Below are 26,123 nucleotides of genomic sequence, written 5' to 3' on the forward strand. Positions count from 1 at the left end.
TCTCTCTCTGTTTCCTTCTCTCTCTGTCTCTCTTTCTCTCTCTCTCTTCTTCTCTCTCTCTGTCTCTGTCTCTCATTCTCTCTCTGATTCTCTTCTCTCTGTCTCTCTCTATGACTGTCTCCTCTCTATTTCTCTGTCTCTCCCTCTTTCTCTATCTCTGTTACTATTTTTCTATGTCTCTTTCTCTCTCCCCAAGAGCACCCCAGGGGTGTGTGTGTGTGTGTGTGTGTGTGTGTGTGTGTGTGTGTGTGTGTGTGGCATAGGTGTGAACCTTCCTGGTCACCTCTTTGTGGGAGGCCTGTGGGTTTCACTTTCCTGGAAAGAAGCTCAGCTTCATTACTCAGAAATGACCTGCTCTAGGAGGGAGGGCAGGCGGAGGGAAGGGGAGGAAGAACCCGCTTGCCATCCGGGCTGCCTACCTCCCTTTCCCCTCTCGAAGCCTCAGTCTTCTCCTCTGTAAAATGGGGGTTGGGGGTGGAACCAGACCACTTGTCAGGCCGTGCTCCAAGTCCCTCTCTGGTCTTCCTCTCTGCATCAGAGGGGCTGAGAGAGTAATTTTGCAAATGAAGCTGGGGTTTGAGGAGAAAGAGGCCCGAGTTGAAAGGAAATCCTGGCCAAGGGAAGCCTAGGGAAAGTGGGAGCTTTTATAAAAGTGCAGTGAATTCAGAAAACTGCTCTGAGTGGCTCCCTGCCCCCTCCCCAGCTCCAGTAGGATCCTGGGAAATAGTTTGCAAACTCATTTTTTGAAAAGGAAGCTGTATTTTGAATGAACCCCAGTAGCAGCCACCATCCAGCCTCGAGGGGGTTTGCAGGCCTGGGCTTCTCCTACAGTCTGTCTGGTCCCCTGGACGAGAGTGCGGGAGACCCTGCGCTGTCCAGGGTCCTTCCCGTCCTGTCACCCCCTCCCCCAGAGCCCGGGGCCTCGCCTGCTGTAGACACCAGAAATGGTCTTTCTAGGAAAGCAAAGCTTACTTTTAGTTCTACTGAAGACTGCACTGTCTCTTTCTGACTGCCTGGCTTCAGTCCTCTCCCTTGCCCTTGGGAGCTGCAGGCAGCTCTGTGTGGTGGACAGAGAGCTGGAACTTGGGGGTTCAAGGCTGGCCTCTGAGATTCACGGGTAGTGTGACCCTGGGCAAATCACCTCTAGAGCTATAAAAGCTGCAGAGAAAGGTGGTGACCTCCTCACCTGGGAGTTCCCTAGACCAACGCAATCCCACATCCCGTCCTTCTCCCCAAACTCAGGAATGCTGGCCACATGCCACCCTGGGAGCAGAGAGGACAGAGGCTTTCCCCACCACTGCCATTCTCCCCTTGCTTAAAGCACAGTGTCTCGGGCCCTTTCATCTAGGGGACCAGAGGGACAGCAGGAGAGGCCCAGACCTGCAAACCCCCCTAGCCTGGGCGGCAGCCGCTTCCCACAAGGCCTTCATAGACTGTCATCACTCACAGCATCCAACGCCATTTTTCCCAATGCATCATACATATATTAAATGCCTCCTGCATGCAAGGAAGGCCCTGCTCCAAGAGGAAAAACAGCATCATTGTTTCCCATGAGGTTCAGGGTGAGAAGGAGGGAGGGCATGGGTAATCAGATAACCAGAATGCCAGTTGGAACATGGTTAAGCCCCAAGAGGAAGCTTACTGGAGAGGCCTGAGGCATAGAGGGAGATCAGGAGGGGCTTCATGGAGTGGCCTCAGCTAGGGGGTCATGAGAGTGAACTTAGGGTCTAGGAGGCCCCCAAGACTGGAATGTGGATGTAAACAGAGCAAGGTTACCCACAGGGCAAGTACATCGCTATATGCCTGTTTAGACAAATCAGGTTGTTTTCCCCCTATTTCCACATAGATTTTATTTCTGTATTGTGATTTAAAACAAGAAAAAAGTGAAAATGCTCACTCATACAAATAAGTGGTAGAAAATGGTAGGAGCTCTCTTGATGGGAGATTGAAATTTCTTTTTTATTTTTAACTGAAAATGTATACAACTACTATTTGTCAATATCCAAAAATCTGTCCATACGTGAATTGGGTTTTGTTTTTCATCCAGACAAATCAGTTTTAAGATATATTATGCAGACCCAGGAAGTTTCTGATAAGCTCCTTCACCATCTTTCTTGACAAGCTGGGGATTCCCTAGCTAGGGGAGAGACTTCTCTTGTGCTGAGTTCTCACTGACTTACTAATGAGGCCTTCCTCAAACTTGTGGCTATTTCACCTACCTGACCTCCACCCCACCCCTGGGCTGAACCTTTAAAGGGGTACACACAGAGATTTCTGAGGAATGGAACCCTAAAAGGGGTTATAGACCCTTGGCATCTTGGATAGATGCCTGCACCTTTCTCCAGAGAAGGACCCATAACATAATTATTGCCCTTCTCCCCTACCCCAGAAAAGGAGGAATGGGACCCTGGGTAAGGGAGATGAGACACAGAATGATTTGGGGAAAGATAAATGGGAAGTCAGAGTTACAGAAGGAGAGAAGGAGCCATCATCAGAAAGAAATTTGAAGGGGAAGAATGATTAGTGCATGAAGGAGCCAAGATAGGTAGGACTTTGTCCCTTGGGTCCAGTGGGACCCATCCAGTGAAGTATAGTAAGTCTCAGAGTCTGTGTGAGTTTCTGGGGAGAGCCAGCCTACTGGAAGGTTGTGAATGTTGCTTGTTTTTTCCTTGTTGGACGTCCTGCCTCTGGAAATACCTTAAGTCTAGAAGAACAGATAAGCCCCTGGGGAAGGGAAGTGCACCTGTTTGGGAGCTTGGTGGGAGTCTTTCCTGCTTTTTGCAGAGTTAATAAGACTTATTCTGTCTTTAGTACTTTATTAGCTTGAATGCCTACAGGAGAGCTAAGGGGCCTTTTGAGAGATGGGAGTCAAACAGTAAGGTTCCTAAGGGAAATTACAAGCCAAAGGGTGTGTTTTCTGACTAAACCCAGCCCATGGGAGCCTAGGGACTTGTGAATGGGCCATGGATTACAGTTATATCCAATATTTCTTTCTGACGCCTCCCAAGTAATACCTCTTTGGGGAACTAAAGTGATAGATTCTTATCTCAGTTCTGAATTCTGTGACTTGGCCATTTCCTGGAAGGTGGGAAGGGAAGGGAGAACTTGGTTCCACCCTAGTCCCAGCTTACATCAGGACTCACAGAGCTCCCTTCTCTTCTGGTACAGCATCCCCTCGATTGGCTGGACCTGGGGGGTGTTCCATCCATCCTCCCCCCCTCCTCCACCTCACACAGAGAGGAAAAGCAAGCAGCAGAATGAAAGTGGGGAGAGCAGCTCCTTTGGGAAGGAGGCTCTCCCCTTCACCCCAGTTCAGGGGCCCCCCACATCGTGCTAGTGTTCTGAGGTGCTTATGAATCATATCTGGCCAGTTGCTTGAGTCTGGAGATATCTGGGATCCTGACTGACATCCAACATGTGGGCCGTCCTTTCCAGGCTCCCCAGATTGGATGAGTATCCCTCTTGGCCTTCACTGGGGCATGGGTAAAGATGTTAATGGGAACAGGGCCCAGACAGGCAGGTCCTTGGGACACAGATGGCCTTTGCCCAATGTGGGATGTGGGTGCTCCAAGGCCCGGGTGGCTCCTGGACCAAAGGATCTGGTTTTGGGCTGCAGGGCTCATGCCATCTCAAGGAAACTGTCTCTTGTGGTGACAGGTGCCAAGGGTGGTACTCAGAACCACCTGTCTGAGTGTAGTTAGATAATCAAAGACAACCTCGAATCAGAGTCCCAGAATGGCAGCTGGAAGAGGCCTGAGGCCAAGGAGCCCAGAGGCTGGATGGGCCAGGGCCTGGAGGCCCCAGTGACAGGGAGGATGCACCCTGGGGTGGGAGGGGCAGCTCGGACATCCGGCCTGGGCACATGGTCCTGCCTGCTGGGGCCCTGGCCTGGGTCCCATGTACTCAGCGGGGGACTCTCACGAGCAGGGGATGAAGCTGGACCCTTCCTGGGTCCTGCCTCTGGGTTCAGCTCTGGAGGTAGAGGCCAGACAGCCAGGGGCAGAGACTGAGGCTGGCCCCTTCAGGTTACAGAGGAGGAAAGTGAGGGCCTGAGAGGGGAAGTGGCTTAGAACCTGTCCCTGCCCCCCCCCACCATCCCCAGCAGAGCTCTCTTTGGGACCCCCTCCTCCTCATGCTCGTGTTACAGGAGGAAACTGAGGCTCAGCAGGGGGCAGTCGCCCATGGAGGGCCAGCAGTCCCCCGTCCTGCCCTCCTTCCCCCTTCTCCTTTAACAAGGACACACAGGAGGGGCCTCTCATTTCACAGATGAGAAAACTTGAGACCCACGGGCCAGTGACTGGCCCAAGGTCACCCTGCTGGGGCACAAAAAGCTCCCAGCCTGCGGGGGCGGGAGTGCCAGTCTCTTGGGGTGGCGCAGCTGAGGGGGAGGGGGTCTGCTCTAAATACAGGGGGGCAGCTCATCCCTTCCCCTCTAGGCCCCCGAGCGCGATCATCAGAGCTGCGGCTGCGGGGATCTCAAAGCGCCACGCGCTCCTGCCCTTGTCCCCACTGCACAGATAGGGAAACTGAGCCCCGGGGGGGGCAGGCACGCAGAAAGGCGAGCTGGGGTTAACTGCCATTACATAAGTACGAGCATATGCATGATACATAGTAACAATGCGGCCTCCTGCTTTCCTGGGGCTGGCTCTAGAGCTCCAGCCCGGGAGGGAGTGGGACATACACCCGGCGGCCGGGCGCCTGTCCCACCCCCTCCGCCCTAGGAGAGCGCGTGCGCGTGCGCGTGGGGAAGGCGGAGGAGCCGGAGGGGAGCCAGAGAGCGCGTGCGCTGGGAGCGTAGGCGGTGGGGCTGGGGGCGGGGCGAGCTCTGGAGGAGGAGGCGGTGCCCCAGAGACAGCTGGAAGTTAGCGGCGTTCCCGCCTCGCTGCCTATTCACGATTGGCTGGTGAGGATCAGGGGGCGGAGCGCCAGCTTCGCGCCTGCGCGCCTGAGCTCGATTCCTTCCCCCAGCTAGTTCAGGGTAAAGTAGCTGTGTGACCTTCCGTGGACCAAGGTGGGGCTAACTGCCCAGGGCTTCGGGAGCAGAGAGCGCTCTGGGAGGTGGAGGAGGAAGCCATGAGTTCGAATCCCGCCTCTGCTGCTCAGTCCCCGTGGGACACAGGGCCTCAGTTTCCCCTCACCCCCCCGTAACACAAACGGTTGGGCTTGTATGGTCAGTCTATCAACTGAGCATTTATTAGGTGCCCATTGTTTGCCAGGCACTCAGCGCTGGGGATGCAAAGGTCCCTTTCGTGCTGATGATGCCTTGACCTTCCTGGGCCTCAGTTTCCCCCTCTGCAACAGGAGAGATCCCCTCCAGCGCCAGGTCCCTCCCACGTGGGTCGTCTCCCCCGTTAGAACTGAGCTCCTTGATCGCAGGGACCGTCTGGCTTTGCTATTTGAACCCCAGCTCAGCCCAACAGAGCTTTGCACACAGCAGGCACTTACTACGTGCTGAAGTCCCTTCTTTAGGGCCTCAGTTTCCCCATCTGTCAGATGCGAGCTGGCCTCGATGACGTCTGGGGGCCCTTCCAGTCCCTCCCCCCTCGCCCTCCAGGCGGTGATGCGGCAGGTGGGCAGGTGGGGGGCAGGAGGGTCCCGCTGCCCCTCAGGTCTTGCCTCTGCATCTGCTAGAGGACCCTCCTGCCCCCACACGCGGGGAGGAGAGCTTGGGAGACAGGTAACCAGGTGGGCTCAGAGCCAGCAGCTGCGCTCGGCTGGGGGCAAGCCGCTGACTCTCTCCGGCCTCAGTTTCCCCATCTGTCCAGTGGGATCCTCCAGATCTAAGGTCCTATCTTCCCTTCCCCCGCCTCCACGCCTTGCTCAGGTGCCTCCTGCCCGGCGTCTCTGCCTCTTGGAATCGGGGGTTTCAGTAAGGCTTAGCTCCGGTGCCCCCTCCCACAAAAAGCCCGCCCAGCCCCCTGGACCCTGATCAGAACAGATGCCCGGCTTTCGTCCCCGTCGCCCACTGGGAGCGGTGGTGACAGGATCGCCGTCTACACTGGCAGAGCTCCAAGGGGCGGGAGGCCGGGGGAGACCGCGGCGCTTTTCAATTCCTTTCTCTCCGTGAGGACGAGAAGGTGTGGGGCAGGTGCCCATGTGCAAGGGTGAGGGGCGATCCTTGCGCCCATGAAGCCGCACAGGTCCGGTCCTTATTCTGGTCCCGGCCCAGCAGACTGGCAAGCGTGCACCTGCTGACCCGGGGGCGGGGGGGGGGGGGCGGGGGGGGGGGGGGAAAGGGGGGGGGGAAAGGGGAAAAAATAAACTTTGTACATCATAGTCCTCTCTCCCCTTACCCCCCCCCCCCCCCCCTCCTCGCACAGACCTCGGGGTTTCCGTTCTGTTAAGCAGGGCTCGTCCTCATTAGGGGCATCATCTTTATTTCTCTACATCCGACCCCCTACAAGCCTGCCCGGCCTCCAGCTCAAGTCCCTGGGGGCGAGCCTCCTTGCAGGGTCAGACCCCAGGGGCTCCAGCCGCCTGACCCGGGCCAGGGAGGAGGGGCAGCGAGGTAGCCCAGTCGGCAGTCCGGGAAAGCGGAGAAGGGCAGAGAGAGCAGGGACTTCACTGCAAAGCCCCATTCACTGAGGAAAGTGTACATCTGGATTTGATCCACTTGTTCCAGAGCTCCCTAGAGCTGGTTGAACACATGCACACACACACACACACACACACACACACACACACACACCTAGAGCTGGTTTGGTTTCACACACACACGCACACACACCTAGAGCTGGTTTGGTTTCACACACATACACACACACACACACACACACACACAACCCTCATAGAGCAAAACCTCAAACCGCCTCCTCCTCCCCTGGGACAAGCCTGCGGGCTCCGACCCTGCCTGGAACCCGCTGAGGGGGTGAAGATACGGGTCAAGTCAATCTTCTGTCGAGATTGGCGAGGCTCCAGGATTCCAGGGGAGGCAAGGAGGCCCAGGCCCTTGGAATGCTGGTCCCTGTGAGTAGTGCGCGTGTGGGTCTGGCCGGGGGAGGGGGTGGGAGAGGGGGCCGCAGGATCTTCCCTTTCGACCGCAGCTGGTGACGATCCACGGGAAAGGGGGAGTCCAGCCTCTGCCTGACGTGGGCTCAGTACTTGAACGAGCCTCGACTTAGTCCCAACAAAGACTGGCCGGTCCAGCCCTCTCGAGTCTTTCCAGCTGTCAGGTCAATGTTTTAGCCCTTCTGTGGCCAGGCAGGATGGTGTAGTGGGAAGTGAAGGGGACCTACCGTTCGCAGCCCATCCTAACTCAGCCACCTCCCAGCTGTGTGACCGCCCAACCTCCCTGAGCCTCAGTTTCCCCTCACCTAAACGGAGACCCCTGTACTTGAAGCTACCCACCTCAAGAGGTGGTTGTGAAAACTGTTACTTTCTGTAACTGGTGGAGTTTGAAATGAAAAAAAGAAAGAAGTTATGTTCTGTGAGGAGAGGAAACTTTGATGTTGCCCTTTGAAAGTGGTGTCCCAGCTAAGACACCCGCTGCCAGCTTGGCAGGGGTTTCCAGGTGTCTAGGATGTTGGTCCTCAAAGCTTTGGGTTCATAGACCATCTTGGTGGGTCCTAAGGCCCTATGGATCACCTACCTACCCCATCCACATTTCCTCTATTCCACGTAGAAAAAAAATCATGCCATTTTTATTTGGCCAATTATACCGATTATGGTTATACTTTAAATATTCTTTCAAAACTGTTTCAGTAGAGATTTAACCCTGCAATTGGAAATAGTCTATAAAATAGTTCCCCTCCCATGCCCTTATCCTGTATTTTAGAGCAATTCATAAAGCAGAAAGGTGGAATTGGGAAGAGAGGCATCCCTGGAGACAGCTGAACTGGGTTCCATCCTGACTCAGCCTGACCTCCAAGCTGTGTGACCTTGGTCAAGTTATTTCCCTTCTCTGAGTGCTCTTCATGGGTAAAATGGAGTTGGAGAAGAGGCCCTTCTGACTCAATTCTATTAACCACCTGAGACCCATTGCTTAAGGCCCCTCCAGCTGACCAGGTGGGGACTACAAGGTTAGTTCAGGCTGGGTGGGGGGAGGTTCTGATCGCCCCAGATCCAATGGCTCTTCTCTTAGAAACTGACAGAGGCTACGTCGTTGTGAGCCTTCAAGGAGCCCCTATACCTGGCAGACAGATGGATATCCTGGCCAACAGATAGAGACTGGATAGGAGAGGCTGTGCTCACCATTGTGCTTGTCGCTTATCTGACCTAAACTCTTCCTGCTGCAGTTAGGAGAGTCCTTTTGTCATTTGTAAAAATGGAGACTATTTTCTCACCATCTCCCGAAGTTCGGATGTTGGGGTTTCTTAAAGAGAGTTGGCTGAGCCGGTGGCCTTCTCTCCACCTGGATGGGTGGTTCTAGACACTTTATCTTGGCTTTGGGAGACCCATATGGCAGCTTCCCTTTTTTTTTGAGGGGGGGAGGGTCAGCCTGCTTTCTTTCTGTTTCCAAGTTCTTCCCTCTCCTCTTCAGTCCCAGAACCTGGATCTAGTGATCTTCACACGGAAAGAATTGTCTTTGTCTCCTAAATGCAATCTGGATGAACCTGCTGCCCTCACAACCTTGGGTGCAGAAGGGGCGGCTCCCACTGGTTTGGGGGAAGCAAGTTTTATCCAAGCTGCTGTGCCCCCAGTAAGCACAGAAATAGACTGGCTGTCGTTTAAAATCCTGCTTCCCAGAATCCTTTGCAGGCTGGCCAGTTTCCTCAGTTTGAAACAAATCTTGAATTTCTTCTGTTAGAGGCTGGCAGGCATAATGAGCTGAGCATCATTAGCCTTCTGGAGAGGGCTGTGGGCTTTGTTGGAAGGACCAAGGGGTCAGAAGCTTGCTTTGGTCTCACTCTCCGCCCTCCCCCCTCCCCAACCCCTCCCTTGTCAGTTCAGCACCACATGATGGCTCAGAGCTTACTCATAAGAAAGCACCCCCCCCTGCCCCCAGACCTGCTTTTGTCATGGGCTGTGTGTCACCTCCAGATCAGAGAGTCTAACCTTTCACTGCTCCCCTGGGCCAAGTTCCAGAATTCTGGAAATGAGGAAGTCAGAAGGCAAGGGAGGTGTTTAAGCTAGTTAATGTTGTGGCCCCATTAGTGCAGGTTTTCAGGTAAGCCTAGGACTCTGAGCTTGCCAGCCCTCTTAAAATTCATCTGGCCCAACCACCTGGCCACTGGAGGAATCCCTTCTGCAGAAGAGTCTGCCTGAACACTTCCAGTGATGGGGAACTCACTACCTTACAAAGTATCCCTTCCTGATTTTGGGACCTTGTTTTCTTTTAAATTTCATTCTCTCAGTCACATATCGAGGTAACATGTCTTATCTGCTTTCGTGTTCTCAAGTTGTACCAGCCAGGAATTTTTTTTCTTTGGAAAAGTCAGTTTATTTGTGATTGTAGTATGGAAAAGTCAGAGCAGGAGGCAAGAGCCAATACATGCTTTAAAAGTGTTTTCACGGCTGTGGCTGCCAATTACTTCAAGAGAACTGAACCCTGGACATTTAAAACTGAAAATGCTGAAGCCAAGAAAATGGCATAGGTGAGTGCCTCCTAAGTGCCTACAGGTCCCGAGTGGGGACTGAGGGGGCAGGAATTCTCCTTTGACTGTTGAGCGACTCTGCCCTTAATAATTTCCTTTAAGCCTCTGTGAAGACATGAGACAGCTTCCTGTCTCTGCTCCCCACCACCATCACAGGCTGCTTCGGCTGCTCTCCTGTTGATGTGGGATCATCAGAGGAAAGGCCACACGGGGGCAATTCTCTCCTGGAAGCCAGGAACCCCCGTTAGAGTGTTCCTGCCATCGATGGCTATTTTCAGTTTGCAAGCCTAAAGTCCTCATCCAGAACTGGCCTGGAAATCCAGTGCCAGGAAGTAGAAGGAAAATGTTCGGATCTGAGAAAATTAGGTGTGAATTGAGAATCAATTGTCGTGGTTTCTTCAGCGGCTAGAGCCTCTGCCTGGCTGAATGCCTGGTCTGTCGCTTCGACCTGAGATAGAAACCTTTGCACTAGACCCCGAGGGAGGGCACCTAGATTCTGTCCCTACCTGTCACTGGCTTACTCTGGGACTTGCCGCTAGTTTCAACCCCAGCTCTGATTTCCTCTTCATCTTTAAGATGAGAAGGCTACACCCTGGCAGGGGTTCATCACCCTCTGTGTGTGAGAGTCCCCCTTGGCAGTCTGGTGAAAGCTGTGGACCCCTTCTCAGAGTGATGTTTTTAAATGGATAAAATAAAATACATAGAGAACCAAAAAAGTCCCAGTGCGCTTTCCAGCTAGTAAAGCTTTTAATGTTACTAAATATTACTTAATATCAAAGCTTTTACAGGTTCGACCTGAGACTTTCTTCGACTAAGACTTTTGGGACACCCTGTATTAGAAATAAGAGATGTGATTTTTGTCCCAGCCAAGTTCACTGGCCCTCTGAAATCTATCCCCAGACTGCTGGACCCCAGAAGTAGGGATTTCTAAGTTCTCCTTCATGGATGATTTTATAAGCATAAAAGGCCATCATTTCACACACAGAAATCCCAGAGATGGTAGCTGTGTTTTGTTTTATTTTTTTCTAATCAGGCCTGTGATTTCATTGATATAGGGAAGTCACAGTGAGATAATTCTCTCCACTGAAGCAGACTGAGGTCTCCTCTGCACCGTAGCCCTTTAGGGAGGGGCCTGGGGTACTGAGAAGTAGCCACTTGCCCAAGGTCACCCAGTTCGGATATGCCAGAGGCTGGAACTTGAATCCAGGTTACCCTGGCAGCCAGGCCTACTCTACCTACTGGGCCACACTGCCTCTCACAAAGATAGCACCTTAGCTTAGTTATTAAGCTTCTTGGGGTGATAGATTTCAGAAGCAGCCTAGTTCCTATTGTAAACCACTTCATTTCCAGGTTTTAACTGGGGGGGAGGAGGGGTGTTATGGGCCTGCTCTGTGCCAGGCAGGCACTGTGCTAAGCACAAATATTATCAAATAGCACAAATCTTTACAAATATTATCTCATTGGCCATTTAAATGTGAAATCTTGACATTGTAGAGTTTTTATTTAAATAAAAGGGGAATGAAACTAGAGGAAAACCTTCCTGGGTATTTTATAGATACAGGAGCATTAAAAAGGGTGTCGTGTTGGAGAGGAAGGTAGAGGCGTGGGTCCTTTACAGCCTCTGGCTCTGGCTTTGGGTGACTTGTTGGATCTTGCTTGTCTCAAATTTCCCCATCTATTAAATGGGGGGCGTGATAGATGATTTGAGGCCCCATCTCGCCCTGAAATTCCAAACTCTGTTTCTAAAGCACCTTAGCCATGATAGCCCTGAAAAGGTTTGATAAAATGCCTTGGCTGTACCCCCAGGGGACATGTGCTCATTTCAAAATAGCCTTTAATTGTTCCTGGCCAGCAACTTCCAGGAGGAGTGAGCATCCCCTTCAGGGCGCTCGCGATGAAACGTGGGAACGTTCTGGATGAAGAGGCACATGGTGAATTGCTTTTCGGATAATGGTAGCGGGACTGGACTGCCAACGCTGCCCATTCCATCGCCCGCCGGCCTGGCTTACGCCCTTCGATTTAAGAAATCCCAAGCCTCCCATTTGCTCTGGCACTTTTCTCTTTGATTCTCATTAGAGTGTGAGTTCAGAAAGGTCTAGAAATGATTTCTTATCCAGATGCCAAATTGTAGAGTTTCAACAGGCTTTGAAGGCCAAGGTCATTCAACTGTGTCTGTCTATTTCTAGAGACACCCATACTTGTATGAAGATGGCTTGGCTATTGTTTGAATGGAGGCCAGGGACTGTCTGCCCATGTGTGCCCACTCTGTGCTTGTTCCCTGCACACAGTAGGTGCTTGTTGATTTAATTTACTCAACTTGTTTTACCAAAACTTTTTTCAGACCAGCCAGTTTTTGCAATGGCAAAGAAACTTGGAATTTGGACAGGACAATTAGACAAACCTCATTAGTTTTACAGCCTATGTCTTAGATTAAGAAAGGTATGTGTGTCTATGTAGATATACATCTCACCTTGGGAAACTTGAGTAATTATTCTTCATCAGGTTCATTAATTAATTTTGCTCTCCTGTTAAGATGCCTACAAGCCAAAAGCAGGAAGAGAAAAGTCAGGGATCTCTGTTCCCAAGAGAGGGGGCTTGACTTAGTTTGCATTTCCCATTCTTTTGGGTGGAAAGATGAAAATGTCTCAGTGTACTTCACAGGAAGTGAGCTCTTAATAGAGCTGAGCAGACTGGCTGCATGTTTCCAAGAACTGGTCTCAAGATATTTTGGTAACACACATTCTCTCTCACCTCCCCCTTTCACTCGTCCCTGGTGCTGCGTTTTCTTCCTCTCTCACGGACACATGCACAGATGCCAGTCAATACAAACAGAAGCAAATAAGGCCTGCTTGCTTCTTCTTCAGCAGGGTAAGGGAAGCAGGTGCTCAAGTCCAACGGCTTTTTTCTCGATCTAGGGCTAGGAGGGGAGGCCGCGGCCCGGGGCAGGGTAGGGCGAGGCTGGGGCCCTTGGCAGCAGCAGAACGGCTGCTGCTGAGTGGCAAGGGCACTGTCTCTTTATGAAGTCTCGGGTACCTCATTTCAAAATCACTCTCCTTCACCGGGGGCCAGAGACTGAAGTCAGACGGGCTTTGCCTGCACTTCCTTTCCTCCCTTGCCTCTTTGGCAAAGGAAGGGTATTTGTATGGGTGTAAGGTCCTCCTAGTAACAAGTCTTCATTGGGCTGCCCCGTTCCAGGCACTTGGGGAGATGCAGAGGAGCAGAGGCCAGAGTCCTAAGGGATCAGTCTTCTGAGACAGACAGCATCTTCTCACTGGTTGCTATGGATCAATGGATTCATCTTGAGCCTTGGGATTTCTAATTGGAAAGGGCTTTCAGAAATCATTTTCTACACCTGAATGAATCTCTTCTCTTGTCTTTAACTGGCAGGAATGAAGTCTGATAGGCTGGAGATGGAGGATACCCAAGCTCTCTCTCACCCTTGGGAAGGAAATGCCAGCCGGGTCTGCAACTAGGCTTTCATGGGTGGGGGTGTCGCCCGAAGGTAATTCACCTTGGGAGCATGCTCTCTGGGACCATCTCTGCTTGGGGGGAGGGCAGCATGACAGCTGGAGGGGAGACTTGGGCTTGTGCTCTGGCCTTTTTCTCTTGGGAGGAGACAGCCCGAAGTCATGGCAGAATTTCCATGGTCCTGGTTACTTGCCTGTAGGCACTGAGGGCTGCCTCACCTAGTAGAGAGTCGTTGAAACAAGACGGCCTTGTGCTAGCTATTTCTAAGGCTGTCTTTTTATTTGCTTGGGTTTATAATGACTTCTGTTCATCCAGTGAGGAATGTGCAGCTAGGCAGGGTGTCCAGTGCTGACCCTGGGGCTGGGGAGCCCTGAGCTCAGATCCAGCCTCAGACCTTTATAACTCATTTGGCCCTGGCAAGTCACTTCAGCTCTGTCTGCCTCAGATTCTGTAAAATGGGTACAATGTTGTGAGGACCAAATGAGACGATTGTAAAGGAGCTGGCAAAGCTTAAGACACTGTGTGAATACCAAGTATCATCATAATCATACACAAAATTTATTTGGCTGCAGGTAGGGGAAAGAGAGGACCAAATGTACAGACAGGTCAGGCTGTCCCCTTCACAGCATTGTCCTTGGCCTTCTTTAATGGGCTCAGCATAGTTTCCGGACTGGTGTCTTTCTGACCTTTTTAATGGGAGGTCCATGAGGGCAGGGACCGCGTCTTGTCACCACTCTGTATCACCCCCAGGGCCCAGACAGGAGCTTCCTGCACACAGTAGGTGCTAATGTTTCACATGTCAATCATCCTGTAAAAAATGCTGCCGAGCCCTTGCTGTATGCAGGGGTCTTCTGAGGATTAAAGAGGTCTCAGACCAGCGGGGAGGGGGCTTGCTCAAGGCTTCATATTAATAACAGCAGCCTGCTGAGGAGAGGACGCCGAGTCAGGAGTCAGGAGGCCCGGATTTGAGGCCCAGCTCCAAAGGCTGGCTTGGGCTTAGAGGAATCACTGAGCTCTCTAAATCCTACTTCCTCCTCTATAAGATGGACACAATAATAATGCCCATGGTCACTCAGCCAGTGTGTGTCAGAGACTGGTGTGAGGCCACCTTGGCCCCCACTAGGCCACACTGCCTCTCAAGCTCAGTTTAAGAAGCATGTGTTTATTGGATTATTGGTATGTCCCCATCACTGTCTTGGGCACTTTGGGGGAGACAGAAAAGCATAGGACAGAATAGTGGTGGTACATTGGGATCTACAGGGAGGAAAGAACCCTGCCCAGGAGTCAGAAATGATTCCCCCCCTTATAGGACTCATGGCGGCCCAGTGAGTAGAGCACTGGAAGTCAGGAAACCCTGAGTTCAAATTCAGCCTCAGATACTCACTAACTGTGTGACCCTGGGCAAGTCATCTGACCACTGCTGACCTCTGTTTCCTCATCTGTAAAACAGAGATAATCACACCTCCCTCTCAGGGTTGTTTTGAGGATCAAATGAAATGACATTTGTAGGAAGCACTTTAGCAACCTTAAAGCTGTCTACAAATGTCAGCTATTGTTATGATAGATTCACCATTAAACCCTGTACGTTCGTGTGTTACATGGGAGTGTTACAGCAGTCCCTTGTGGCTCTCAAGGCTGTGACTTTGGCCATGCTCTTTCAAGCACTGGCCCCCAACCCCTCCAGACCTTGGCCAAGCTTTGAACCATGCCAGCTTATCTTCTTCTTTCCCACTAATGCCTGGGGAGGCTCTGGGGGCATTTCTGGGCTTTCAGACAAAGGCCACATGTGATGAGAAGCCAAGGAAAAGGGCCTGTTGGACTGGGAGATGTAGCTGCTTGTAGGGATGTGGAACAGACTTTAAAACCTCCTTTGCTGCTGATGTGTTTGGGAATCACATGGTATTCCAAGCTGGATGCAGACTCACTGTGATGGTCTGGGTGCCTGGGCATGTGAGGGGCTTGTCTCCAGGTCTAAATCCTAGGACCCTTGGGTCTATGGCTTCCAGTGACCCCTGGTCAAAAACCCTGGAAACCTTTCATTTTTTACCTTGTTGCTTTTCTGGAGAGACATGACTTTATTCTGTGGGAAGGAAAGCCGGAGGTGACTGCCCTGGGCCCGTTTGCGGTGGGTTCTTGTGGCCCTGGCTGGAGAAGATGCAGCCTCACTGTGGGCTACAATCATATTGGAAGAGGGAATTTGTCTCCCCATCTTTTGACATGGTTGGACTGGAGGAGTTCTGAGGGCGTTTCCAGTTCCAGAATGATCTCATTGTTCGAGGCCAATTTCTGTCATGGCCCGCTCACGTCACCATCACCACTGTCGATCAGTTTTGTTTTTAGTGGTGGTAGCATGAAAGCAAGGGCAAGCAGGCTACCATCGCTTGCCCCTGCCTCCCTCCCTCTCCAGCCATGGCTGGGCTTCCCCATACTCTAGGGCTGAGGCACACGCTGGCAGAGGGGGTGGGAAAGAAAGCTGGTACTTCCCCAGCCGTTCCTCTCCAGTGGCTGTAGAGGTTTCAGATTCCAGAGAACGTCAAACTCACCCCTTTCATGCATAAGAAACTGAGAACCAACTGACTTTAGGTGGAATGCACACGAGGAAGACTGTCACGGATACTGGGACTTCGGTGCGAATATTGTACTATCTTGGGGTTACAAGCTCGGTGGTACTTGAGTTTCCTTCCTGACCCATACTGTGACCCAGGGGCTCTAATGATCACCCATAAGGCCTTGCCAAAATAAAATAGAACTGAAAGAGCACTGGACTTGGAGCCAGAAAACCTAGGTTCAGATCCTGGCTGTGACCCTTATAAACCACTGGTCAGTGATGTCCCCTTTCTGAGCCTCATTTATAAAATGGGAACACTAATACCTATCCTACCTCCCGCACAGGGCTATCATGATGAAAGAGTCAAGATGACCTGAATTCAAGACTGGCCTCCGATGTTTGCTGGCTGTGTGGCCCTGGGTAAGTCCCTAAACCTTTGTCTGCCTTAGTTTTCACATCTATGAAGTGGAAATAATACTAGCGCCTACTTCCCAGGGTTGTCGTAAGGATCAAATGAGATCCTGTTGATAAAGCGCTTTGCAAACCTGACAATACAAGACTAGCTCCGTGTCAGTGCTGTCACCACCACCATCATCATCACTGTTCGGGGCAGGGCTCTGAAGCCAGAGCACTATGGCTTGGATGCTGACTGGCACTTGCTCCCTGTGTTTCTTTGGATGAGTCTCTTCTAAACATTGTCTGTGAAATGAGGGGTTGGCCCTCAGAGGCCCCGGCCCAATATCTAGGATTCTAAGTGATTTCTACCCCCGTGCCTCAGTTTCCTCATCTGTGGACTAGATGGCCTGAGATCTCCCCCAGCTCTCTACCCCATGAACCTGGAATATTCAGCCAGAGCTTTCCTGAAGTCAAGAACCCAGTCCCGGGGTGGCTAAGTGGCGCAGTGAGTGAAGCGGCTGGCCTGGAGTCAGGAGGACCTGAGTTCGGTCCAGGCCTCAGACACTTAACACCCACACACAAAAAACCTTGGGCAAGTTACTTAACCCCAATTGCACTCCAAAAGGCAAAAACAAACAAACAACAAGAACCCAGTCCCTCCGTGTGTCCTCTCTCTGCATACAGCGGATGAAATCTCCTTTCCCCTCTTCCCTCAACCCCTTTACCATCAGAGGAGCTGGTGATTTATTTGAAATCTGGAAGGGGGCCAGGGAGGCCACAGGTAGAATCTCAAATGTTAAGCATCTGGGGGAGAGAACAGCATCCAGAGAGCAGATGTGATACGTAAGAAGGCAGGAGTTTAAAAGGATTTCTAAACGTGGTTTTGTGGATGGGGTGTTAGGGCAGACTCGTTGGCAGCAGGGGGTCTCCTGGGCAGCTGACATGGGGCAGCCTTGATTTTCCCCCATGTCAGTTTTGTGTAGGGCCGGCTCATAGAGAACATTCCTTAGCACCCATTCTGAAGACCGATTTCATTTGACCAAGTTCCATAATGTTTTGTAAGATAATCTTTTAATGTTAATTTTGTCTAATGTCTAGGAGCTTAGTGTCATGGGCAGAATTGTCGGTTTGGAGTTAGGAGACCTGAGTTCAAATCCCAGCTCTGCCACTGGTAAGCTCCAGGACACTGGGCACATTGTCTAAGCTATGAGCCTCAGTTTCCCCATCATACCCCAACAAGGGGCATAAATGATAATTGACCCGCCCACCATACAGAATGCCTCTGGATAAAGCTGTTTGTAAAGTACTTAGATAAATGCAAGTTATTGTGGGTGATAATTTTTTTTCTGTGTTCTTTGCATCTCTTTCAAGAGTCCTCTGATTCGGAGTACTCCCACCCCATGCATCAATTTCACTGGGTCCTCAGGCCCTCATTTCAGCTTCTTGTCATCCTTGCCTACATTCCCTTGGTTTCTCCATTTTCCCACAAAAAGAAAGACATTTCCGGATGCACTAGTCATGGAGTTTTACATGGTGTCCCAGGGGTAGGGAACCACATGTGGCCCTCTAAGTCCTCAAGCACAGCCCTGTGACTGAATAGGGCCACGCTTGAGGACCTAGAGGGCTATTTGTGGTCTTGAGGTTGCAGGTTCCCCACCCTGTAAGACTGTTCGGTCATTGGCACCATTTACTCTGCTGGTCTCATACAAAACTGGTCTAGGCTTTTCAGGGAGAGTTTCCAATGGTGTTTTGTCCAAAGTTGCTTGGGGATATAATATTATCCAAAGCCCTAGGCTTTGAGAAGTGATTGGCCCTGTGCCCCGGCCCTGATCATTCCAGGTACTCTGTGTGTGGCCATCAGCTTGGGGCTGTGCCTTATTCTTGGCCTGTTCTGGCTTGGGTGAACCGAGCCTTTGTATGAGCTTGGGGGGTCGTGGTCCCTTTTCCTGCTCCTGATTCACCTAATGTTTATGTAGCCTTGTGGTCTGTGGCTCACAATTGATTAGGGGTCTAGAGCAAGAAGAGACACGCTCCCTGGGTGGTGACTGCTTCCAGTCTGGTTAGGACGAAGCCAAAGTGAGAGGTGAGCCATGATGCCCTTAGGCCAGGCGGGATCCAGCTCCTCTCCACATTAAGCACAGATCTTCACTGGCTGCCTCACACACAACAGCCTCCCAAGCTTAGAGCTGGTTCATAGTATGTGTGTGGCCACATGTGTACACGGGCTTAGATTTGACAAGCCTGGTAGTTATCTCAGCAGGCAGGATTCCATGTCACCAGTGAAAATGATTCTGCTCAATGAGGCCCAGGAGAGAGCTCTCAGTGAGCCCTCTGAGCATCTCTGCCCCTTGCCTTGGCACTCCTGGGCAGGCTTCTTTCTCCCCTACCAGCTCAGTCCAGGTCCAGCCTGAGCTCATCTGGGAGTATCAGAAGGCAGAGAGAATGTCGAGCAGAACTCCCAGCATTTCAGGGCTCTGACCTTAAAAGTCATGTGGTCTAACTCCCTCATACACTTGTGAAAATGAAGACTCAGAAAGACATCCCCAGGGTCATGGCTCCTAAGTGTACAAGGCAGGATCTGAACCCAAGTCTTTCTAACTTCGAATCTGATGGTCCTCACTACACCGAGGTGGAGGCAGGGAGGCCTGGGCTGAGCTGCTCTTAGGGTGGCCACGACCCCTTGAATCATCGCAGTTTGCTGGGTGAATGAAGCGTAATACCCCACACTAATGCGCATTTTGCTTATTGAGGTTAGGAAGCAAGACAAATCCTGAGCCAGATATGACAGCTCCATTCCAATCCCAGGAAGAGACCGCTTTTTAAAAACTGTTCTAATAAGCCCTTTATGACTCAGAAAGGCAAAAATGAAGGTCAAATGTAAGAAGCCTGGTGCCCAAGAACTGGTGTCCCATCCCCTCAGCAACACTCTATTCTAAACATCTACAGATAAATGGGATTATGTTAGGTTAGGTTAGGTTATACTATACTACACTGCATTACATTCTTTTCTATTCTGTTCTATTCTATTAGTGTTTCTAAAAAGTCTTAATAAACACATTTCTGTGCTTCTCTTTGATAAGAATAATTAACATCCCCAAAGAACTAGAAAATCCTAAATTGTTAGCAGCCTTTCCTTTAGAGGCGGCTAGGGGGTGCAGTGAAAAGGGAGCTGGGCCTGGAGTCGGGAAGACCTGAATTCAAATCCAACCTCAGACACTTGCTAGCTGGTGACCCTGGGCAAGTCACTTAACCACTGTTTGCCTCAGTTTCCTTATCTGTAATTTGGGAATGATAATAATAGCACTTATCTGACAAGATGGTTGAGATGATTGAATATAATATAGATAATATATAAAATAATATAATACCTTCAAGCACTCTATCAATGCTATCATTATTGTATTATTATTAATATTATCATAGTGTAAAGTCGTATGAGATTGTTGAAGAAGTCAGTGTGGGTTCTAGCAGTGCCAGACTTCCCCCCCAGGGGGAGCCAGTCTCAGTGGCCCCAAGGCTCTCAGTTCAGAGACGCCAGTCATTGGGTCTATCAGCCTAAATTTTTCCTGGTGGATAGCAGGTATTGACTGTCCTTGAAGATGGCTGAAAAACATCCTCTTCTGAGTGTGGGAAGTAATCACGCACCATTTCAGCTGGATCCATACTTGGAGAAGAGGTATTGCCAATAGCAGGTGAAAAAATGGTTTAGTGACTTTAAAATTCCCAAAGGGAGGCCTTCCCTTACTCCCTTTTCCAGTATTTTTCTTTGCATAGACATTTTCAACAACCAAATCCCTATCAGGGAGTGAAAAAAGAATCCGAGACAGTGCCGTAGTTTTTACTAAAGCTCTCTGGTCTTGAGTCACCCTGTAGCTCTGGGAAGCTTTGGTGGCAAATGTGGGAGTTAAAAGGGAATGTCGATTATAAAGGAGCACTAATGCCGTTTGTTTAGAATTTCTTTTTTCATGGCCAGTGGTTTCCACTGGAAAGTCCCGTCCTTGAACCAAAGCAGGGCTTCTTCCCCGTTCTTGAACCAGGGACCCCTTCTCACAATGATGGTTTTGAATAATTGAAGGAAATGCTGCATCTCAGATGAAAATAGAGTATTAGTAAAAGTTGGTGAGTATAAAGTTAGTGAAAATAAAGATGGGATTTCTTTTCCCATTCAAGTTCACAGAGCCCCAGACAGCTATCCCTGGACCCCTCAAAGGTTAAGAGCTTCTGAACTAAGCCTTACACACACAAAGCTAACCTGCTCAACAGCTGGGCGGGGGTGATGTGGCATTTGGGAAATCAGGAAGAGGGAGGGAGGGGAGAATGCTTGTTCTGTAGACAAAGGTGTTTGGTAAAGCAGTCCAGGTTTGCCCCAGGGACCTAGAGCCAAAGCTGCTTCTCCCCACAAGCTATTGACTTCGAGGTCTTCCTGCCTCCCACTATGAATGTCAGGTGCTGCTAGAGGTGGAGTAAGAGCAGGGAGGGGAGGGCAGGCAGCCCCCAAAGGTTCCCACAGGGTGTAGTTGACTCAAACCCATCCAGCTCATGAATGTCTCATCCCTGAGGTGCTGTACTGGACCTTGGTAAGGTCTTAGTGCATGTGGGCAGGCTGGGGCTGGCCTTGCCTTCACACCCTGGTTCCCCATTTCTTCACTTTCGTGAAATGTTGATTTGCTATGTTCTTTTCTCAGTGCCTGCTTCCTTACTTCAGTAGTCTGTCATTTCACCAGCCTGGGTATTCCTTTAACTGAGATGGATTGTGATTGCTCTATAACATGGCAGATCACAGGTTCTTAGACTTTTGTGGGGGTCATGGGTTCCTTGGGCAGTCTGGGGAAGCTCATGGACCCCTTCTCAGAATAATGGCTTTAAATTTATAAAGTAAAATGCAAAAAGAAAACCAATTATATTGAAATATGATTATCAGAATTTTTTTAAAAGTTCACGTACTCCAGCTATATATGACCTTTATGATTTGTTTTTGAAGAAACATTTACACCCTCATGAGCCTCTCCAAATCTGGCTAGACTGGCCCTCTGATACCAGGTCTCCAGTCCATCACTGGACAATCCAGGAAATTGTCTCAGCTTGGTGGGACTTCCTAGAGGTTGCTGTTCATTGGCGTGGTCTTCAAGAGCCCAGGGTCATCACGCCCATGCCCCAAAGAGGCATCAGGATATGAGCATGTGCAGTCAACTCCCCATAGTCACCAAAGGGACGCCAAAATGGACCCATAGACAGAGAGTCAGTGGGCAGACTAGCACTCAGGGTCAGGGGAGGGGAGGTGTGAGAAGGGAGGGTAAGCTAGGCAATAGTTCTGCAGAACACAGAACTTCCAAACAAAGAATACACTGTGCCCACATCACGTTGGACCTATTATTGTGATTCTGAGGGTTGACTGGGAGGGACTCCCAGGAAAGATTGAGAGGCAATGAAGAGATGGAGATGGGGAGAGAGAGGAGGTGGGCAGCTGCTGGGGCCTGCCAGAGCAGGGGGTGTGGGTGGGATGGGAAAGGGAGGAGAGAAATTCTAGGGCTGCTCTGTGGATCCATCACAACCTCTCCCTGCCATCAAACCTGTGACCTCAGGCAGATTTGTTCCAAAATTCTAGCTCTGGGGTGGCTAGGTGGTGCAGTGAATAGAGCACCTGCCCTGGAGTCAGGAGGACCTGAGTTCAAATCCAGTCTTAGACACTTAACACAAAAATCTAGCCATGTGACCTTGGACAAGTCACTTAACCCCAACTACCCTCCAAAAAGCAAATTAAAAAATCTAGCTCAGTTCATGTGTTGGAATAGATGTGGGAAACAGAATTTCACAGCCCAAGAGTGTGACCACACTGCATTTGGGAGAATGGAGGGTTTTTCCTTACAAGTGAAATCTTGCTAGGGAAGGCTGAACATCTGAGTACTCCATGCCATAGAAGGTTATATGAGGAGGAACTTCTCCAGCTCAGATGTTCTTGGACTGGCGAAGAGATTTCAACGGGTCCATGAACTTCTAGTTATTTTCACTAACCTCTCATTGAAATTTAGCATTTTCTTCCATTATTTGAGATTATGATTCTGAGGAATCCCGGTGCCTTACAGGGGGGGGTCCATGGCACAAAGCTGGGTTGAAAGCCTCAGATCTAGGCTTGAATAGATCAGTTCAGTGCTGTCCATTTACTTCATGGCTTGTGTACAAGTCACAATGAAACCATGCCCCTGCCTTGATTTCTCCACCTGTAAAACGGGGCAATAATACTTTCAAGTCACTGAATTTCAGAGTGGAGCCTTAAGGGTCTTTCAGTTCGGCCATCTCATTTTGAAAATGAGAGAACTAAGAATTCTGAGCTCTGACTTCACGAGTCACCACAGAGCTGCTGCAACAACCTACAACTAAGATCTGTTGGCCTCCTGGGCTTCCAGCCCTCTCCTGTCCCTTTCTCTTCCATGGTCTCCTATACATCCTGTAATGAGAGCCTAGGTACCTTTCTGCAGATCTTCCTCTTTTAATATTGGGAGGAACAGAATAGCTCTTGGACGGTCTGTCTCCTATCACATGAACAGCCCATTGCCCAATGGACACTAATAAGTGTGTTCCAAAGGAACCATCCAGTTTCTTTGATCCTGAGTAAGTAAATCCATCATCACACCTTTCTTGACAATAGCTGGAGAAAAATCCCCCACATTAAGAACTCTCTTAAATTTCTCTCCTTTCTATTACCACCTTTTTCCTCTGAAATCTTCCTCAGAAGTCAATAGGGTAATGACCAAATTAAAGAAGGTGATCCGTGGTAATTCCTGGTCCAAAAGGGTTTCATGACAGAGTGCAAAGGGCCTAGGCAAAAACTGGTGAAGCACCACCATATTGTGCCCGTGTTTTGTTGGCTATGGATCTCTTTGTCATTCAGTGCTGACAAAATTATTTTGAGTACATGGGGAAAATGATAATTGCAGAGTACCCTGAATCACTGAAATAGCCCAGTTATATAGATAGCAAAAAGTCATTGCCGTAATTAAAATATGTAAATGTCTACACATTTTCTCTATGGATGTTTTTTTTTCTTTAGCCAGTATCAAAGGCAGCCTTTTGCCAATGGAACTTACAAAAGAAAGGCATACCTATAATGACCCCACAGGATGAGTTCTGACATGGTGTTAGACAGTGGGGAGAGGGACAGACTGTGTGCCTGTCAGAGCCCATTCTTGTTAATAGCAGACAGACATAATTGTTTTTAGATAACATGCCGTGGTTCTCCTGGGTCACTGGACCCAGACTAGAAAGGTCCTAGACCTGGCATCTGAAAGAATTTATAGCTTTCACTTGTCAAATGAGCAAAGAAAACCAAATTGTTTTCAAGAAGTATAATGGGGATGGGGGAGCTGCTAAAAATAGAAATGCCTACCTATTTACTGCCTTGATTTTATCTTATTTTAATTGGAAGTGGTTTGGTTTATTTTTTTTCTAATGCCAGCCTTGGTGGGTTTCACTAATGCAGTGCCTAGGGAAAGCTGGGCCTTTGTGTCTTTCTGGGGAATAAACACATTACTTTAAAAACAATTTGGTGGAAGCATTCCCCTCCAATTCACCATTAAATTCCAGAGACTGTCAGTCACCGTGAGTGCCGCTTTGAGGCTCCTGAGATGGCGATTTTGTTGGAAGGGTTTGTGCATTAGCTTGACGGTGTAATTGAAGACTGTGGTGGGGGCAGCAAATGAGGGCCTGGGTACAATCTCATCCTGAACTACTGAGGAATAAAAATGGGTAGCAGCATTCAGAGTAAGGGCACTTGATTCTTTATGCTGTTAAAAAGACTGTGTTTTTTCAGACATTTCACTAATTCAGCCTGGTATATGCCCTAGTTCTAATTAGTGTGGCTTTACCCACTGTCATCTGTGTATTATAGCACGTGAGAATATTGTGGGGCACAGAAACTTCATTTAAATTTCAATGACCAGTATTTGACCAGCTCCATACTTCATGGCTCCAAGAGTCTGTGATTTATTTTCGCAGAGTGGCCACACCTTCCACTGAGAAAGCCTGCAACCCTTCCATGCTTTAGGAAAAGACCATCATGAGTCTGTGGGATGGGGCGTGTGTGTGTCAGTGAGTCAGTCGATGAACATTCATTAAGAACTCATTTCATGCCAGGCACCTGCTAAGAGCTGGAGATACAAATAAAGGCAAAAACTTGGTCATCCCTTCCTTCAGGGAGTTCACATTCAGGGTTCAACCTTGTGGTAACAGACCAGTCAGTGTGTGATCCTCAGGGAGGAGGGGTAAATGGGGTGGCCTTGGAACAGCTGTAAATGTCCATGTGCTCCCGTAAGGAGAATATAAGGTGTGACCATGGAGGAAAGAGGCTGGACACCGCCTTTGGAACAAACTGGTTAGCACCCTTTAGGCCATGGGTGAAAAAGAGGTAAACAGGAATGGTCTGGGGGCCCCCACTCCTAGGAGACCCACCTAGAGGAAGACTCCCAGCGTGGATGCAGGCTGCACGGACACGGAAGGAAGGGAACATGATAGAAAGACAGATGGCTGAGATCTGCACCAGCGAAGGGAAAGTTCCCACTGATACCCTCGTTAATTCAGCTTATTACCGGCATCCCCCTGACAAATGGCGAGCTCCCTAGGGACTCAGCCGGCCAGCTCTCTGCCTCTTCTGGTAATGCTTCCACGGCTGATGGTATTTCTTAGCACTGGCCGCTTCCAGAACCATTTTATGAATCACTCCAGAAAGTGTACGCTCCCCCTTCTCTCGTGTCGGGCAGCAGCTTCATTGATTTAGTCGGCAGGGGATGGAACTCCTTTGGCCGTAGGTCTGGGGACGTGTGGACGTGGGTGACTCAGTCACTGGGAGCGCCATCAGCTCGGGGATGCCCCCGAGTTGCAGGGTTGGGGGCTGGTTCTGCCCGCTTGCCCCCTCTGTGCCACCTCCCGCCCGCCCCCCACTCATCTGGAATGCGTTGGACGGCCCTACTGAGCCAAGTGTCTCCTTCATTTCTTCCCCAGGTCTGAAGTCAGGCAGCTGAGGATGCTTCCTTCTGGGACTCATGGGCCATGTGGGAGACGCTCGGAGGGAGGGCCGGTGGAGCAGATCCCGGAGCGCCTGAGGACCCCTCTCCCCCACAGCAGCAGCCGGAGCCTCCCTTCTTCCCAGCTCGGGCCAGCCTGCCCACTCACTATCGGGCTTTTCGGAACCACGAATGGGAAGTGGTAGAGCGCTCTCTCCGCATTCTGCAAGCCACTGACTTCTACTGGGGGCCTCTGTCGGTGGGCGAGGCCCACGCCCGGCTGCAGACCGAGCCTGTGGGCACCTTCCTGCTGCGGGACAGCGCCCAGGGGGACTGCCTGTTCAGCGTGAGCGTCAGGATGCCGGCGGGCCCCGCCAGCCTGCGCATCGCTTTCCAGGACGGCCGCTTCTGGCTCCAACACTTGTATTCGGACTGTGTGGTGAAGCTGCTGGAGATGGCGGTGGAGGCCACCCAGAACAATGCCCTTTGTTGCAAGGAGGGCTTTCTCTTGGTCTTCTCCAGCCCGTTACGAAGGAGCTTGTCCCAGCAGCTGGATTTCTGCCACCGAAGCCTGGCCTCGCGTGGGGCCGCCGCTCCCAGGACAGAGCAGGGGCCAAAGGCTGCAGACGAGGGGGACACCATAGGTGCCTCCCTGCCCGGGCAGGAGCGGGACCAGCTACACCCCAGGATTCACCTTCCTCCCCCCCACCAACCAAAGTAGGCTTCTCGGCCAACTTCTGCAGTCTGCTGCTGCTGAGCAGGGGGTCTTCCTAGGGGAAGACGTGTTTCAGTGGCAGGGGGTAGGTGGGAAGAAGACTCACCGTTACTCCTGAATAAACCATTCCAAGCCCCCACTCTGATGGGTCCGGGTGGGCGCTGTTGTCCCATCCTCACTCATTAACCAATCCCCTTTCATCCTTCTGGAACGAGACACTTATTAAAGCCAGGCTTTAGCTTGTTCAAGCACAGTCTTCTATTAGAGTGGAGGAAGGGGAGACAAAATGGGGACCCATCGTTAGATGCCTTTCCCTCTCCCTGTTAAAGGCAGCCTCCTATGTGCCTCCTTCCTCCTACGGAGACGTTTTTCTCCATCCCAGTAGCAAGCCCAGGATGTGGCCAGATCGGAGGGGGGGGGGGGGGGTTAGGCTCAGACTGTTGGATTCCTAATGACCCTGTGGGGTG

General features: G+C 50.6%; 3 protein-coding genes across 5 annotated transcripts in view; all 3 read left to right on the forward strand.

Moving 5' to 3' along the window:
- The first annotated feature begins 5,196 nt into the window (after positions 1 to 5,196).
- Positions 5,197 to 26,048, forward strand: LOC138156596 (suppressor of cytokine signaling 1-like). 3 transcript variants are annotated; one of them, XM_069081979.1, is made up of 4 exons: positions 5,197 to 6,140; positions 12,921 to 13,035; positions 15,894 to 15,969; positions 24,940 to 26,048. In XM_069081979.1, the coding sequence occupies exon 4, from the start codon at positions 24,988 to 24,990 to the stop codon at positions 25,660 to 25,662; it is 675 nt and encodes a 224-aa protein (XP_068938080.1). In that variant the 5' UTR covers positions 5,197 to 6,140; positions 12,921 to 13,035; positions 15,894 to 15,969; positions 24,940 to 24,987; the 3' UTR covers positions 25,663 to 26,048. The 3 variants fall into 3 exon arrangements, with proteins under 3 accessions (XP_068938080.1, XP_068938079.1, XP_068938081.1); XM_069081978.1 differs by lacking the exon at positions 5,197 to 6,140 and adding an exon at positions 6,327 to 6,966; XM_069081980.1 differs by lacking the exons at positions 5,197 to 6,140; positions 12,921 to 13,035 and adding an exon at positions 6,327 to 6,966.
- Positions 22,859 to 26,123, forward strand: part of NAGA (alpha-N-acetylgalactosaminidase) — a 321,568-nt gene continuing 318,303 nt past the window's right edge. The window contains exon 1 of the mRNA XM_069081976.1: positions 22,859 to 22,864. The gene's annotated coding sequence lies outside the window, so the exon portion shown is untranslated. The remainder of the gene's footprint in view (positions 22,865 to 26,123) is intronic.
- NDUFA6 (NADH:ubiquinone oxidoreductase subunit A6) overlaps positions 22,859 to 26,123 on the forward strand; it is a 303,722-nt gene continuing 300,457 nt past the window's right edge. Inside the window, exon 1 of the mRNA XM_069081982.1 lies at positions 22,859 to 22,863. The gene's annotated coding sequence lies outside the window, so the exon portion shown is untranslated. The remainder of the gene's footprint in view (positions 22,864 to 26,123) is intronic.

This window comes from Petaurus breviceps, unplaced genomic scaffold (genome assembly GCF_028583685.1).
Source record: "Petaurus breviceps papuanus isolate PSGF00001 unplaced genomic scaffold, PetGlider_PUasm1.0 156, whole genome shotgun sequence".
Taxonomy (NCBI): domain Eukaryota; kingdom Metazoa; phylum Chordata; class Mammalia; order Diprotodontia; family Petauridae; genus Petaurus; species Petaurus breviceps.

Bases quoted from the DNA above. Each gene is read 5' to 3' on its own strand.
- LOC138156596 (XM_069081979.1), top strand. From the start codon at position 24,988: ATGTGGGAGACGCTCGGAGGGAGGGCCGGTGGAGCAGATCCCGGAGCG.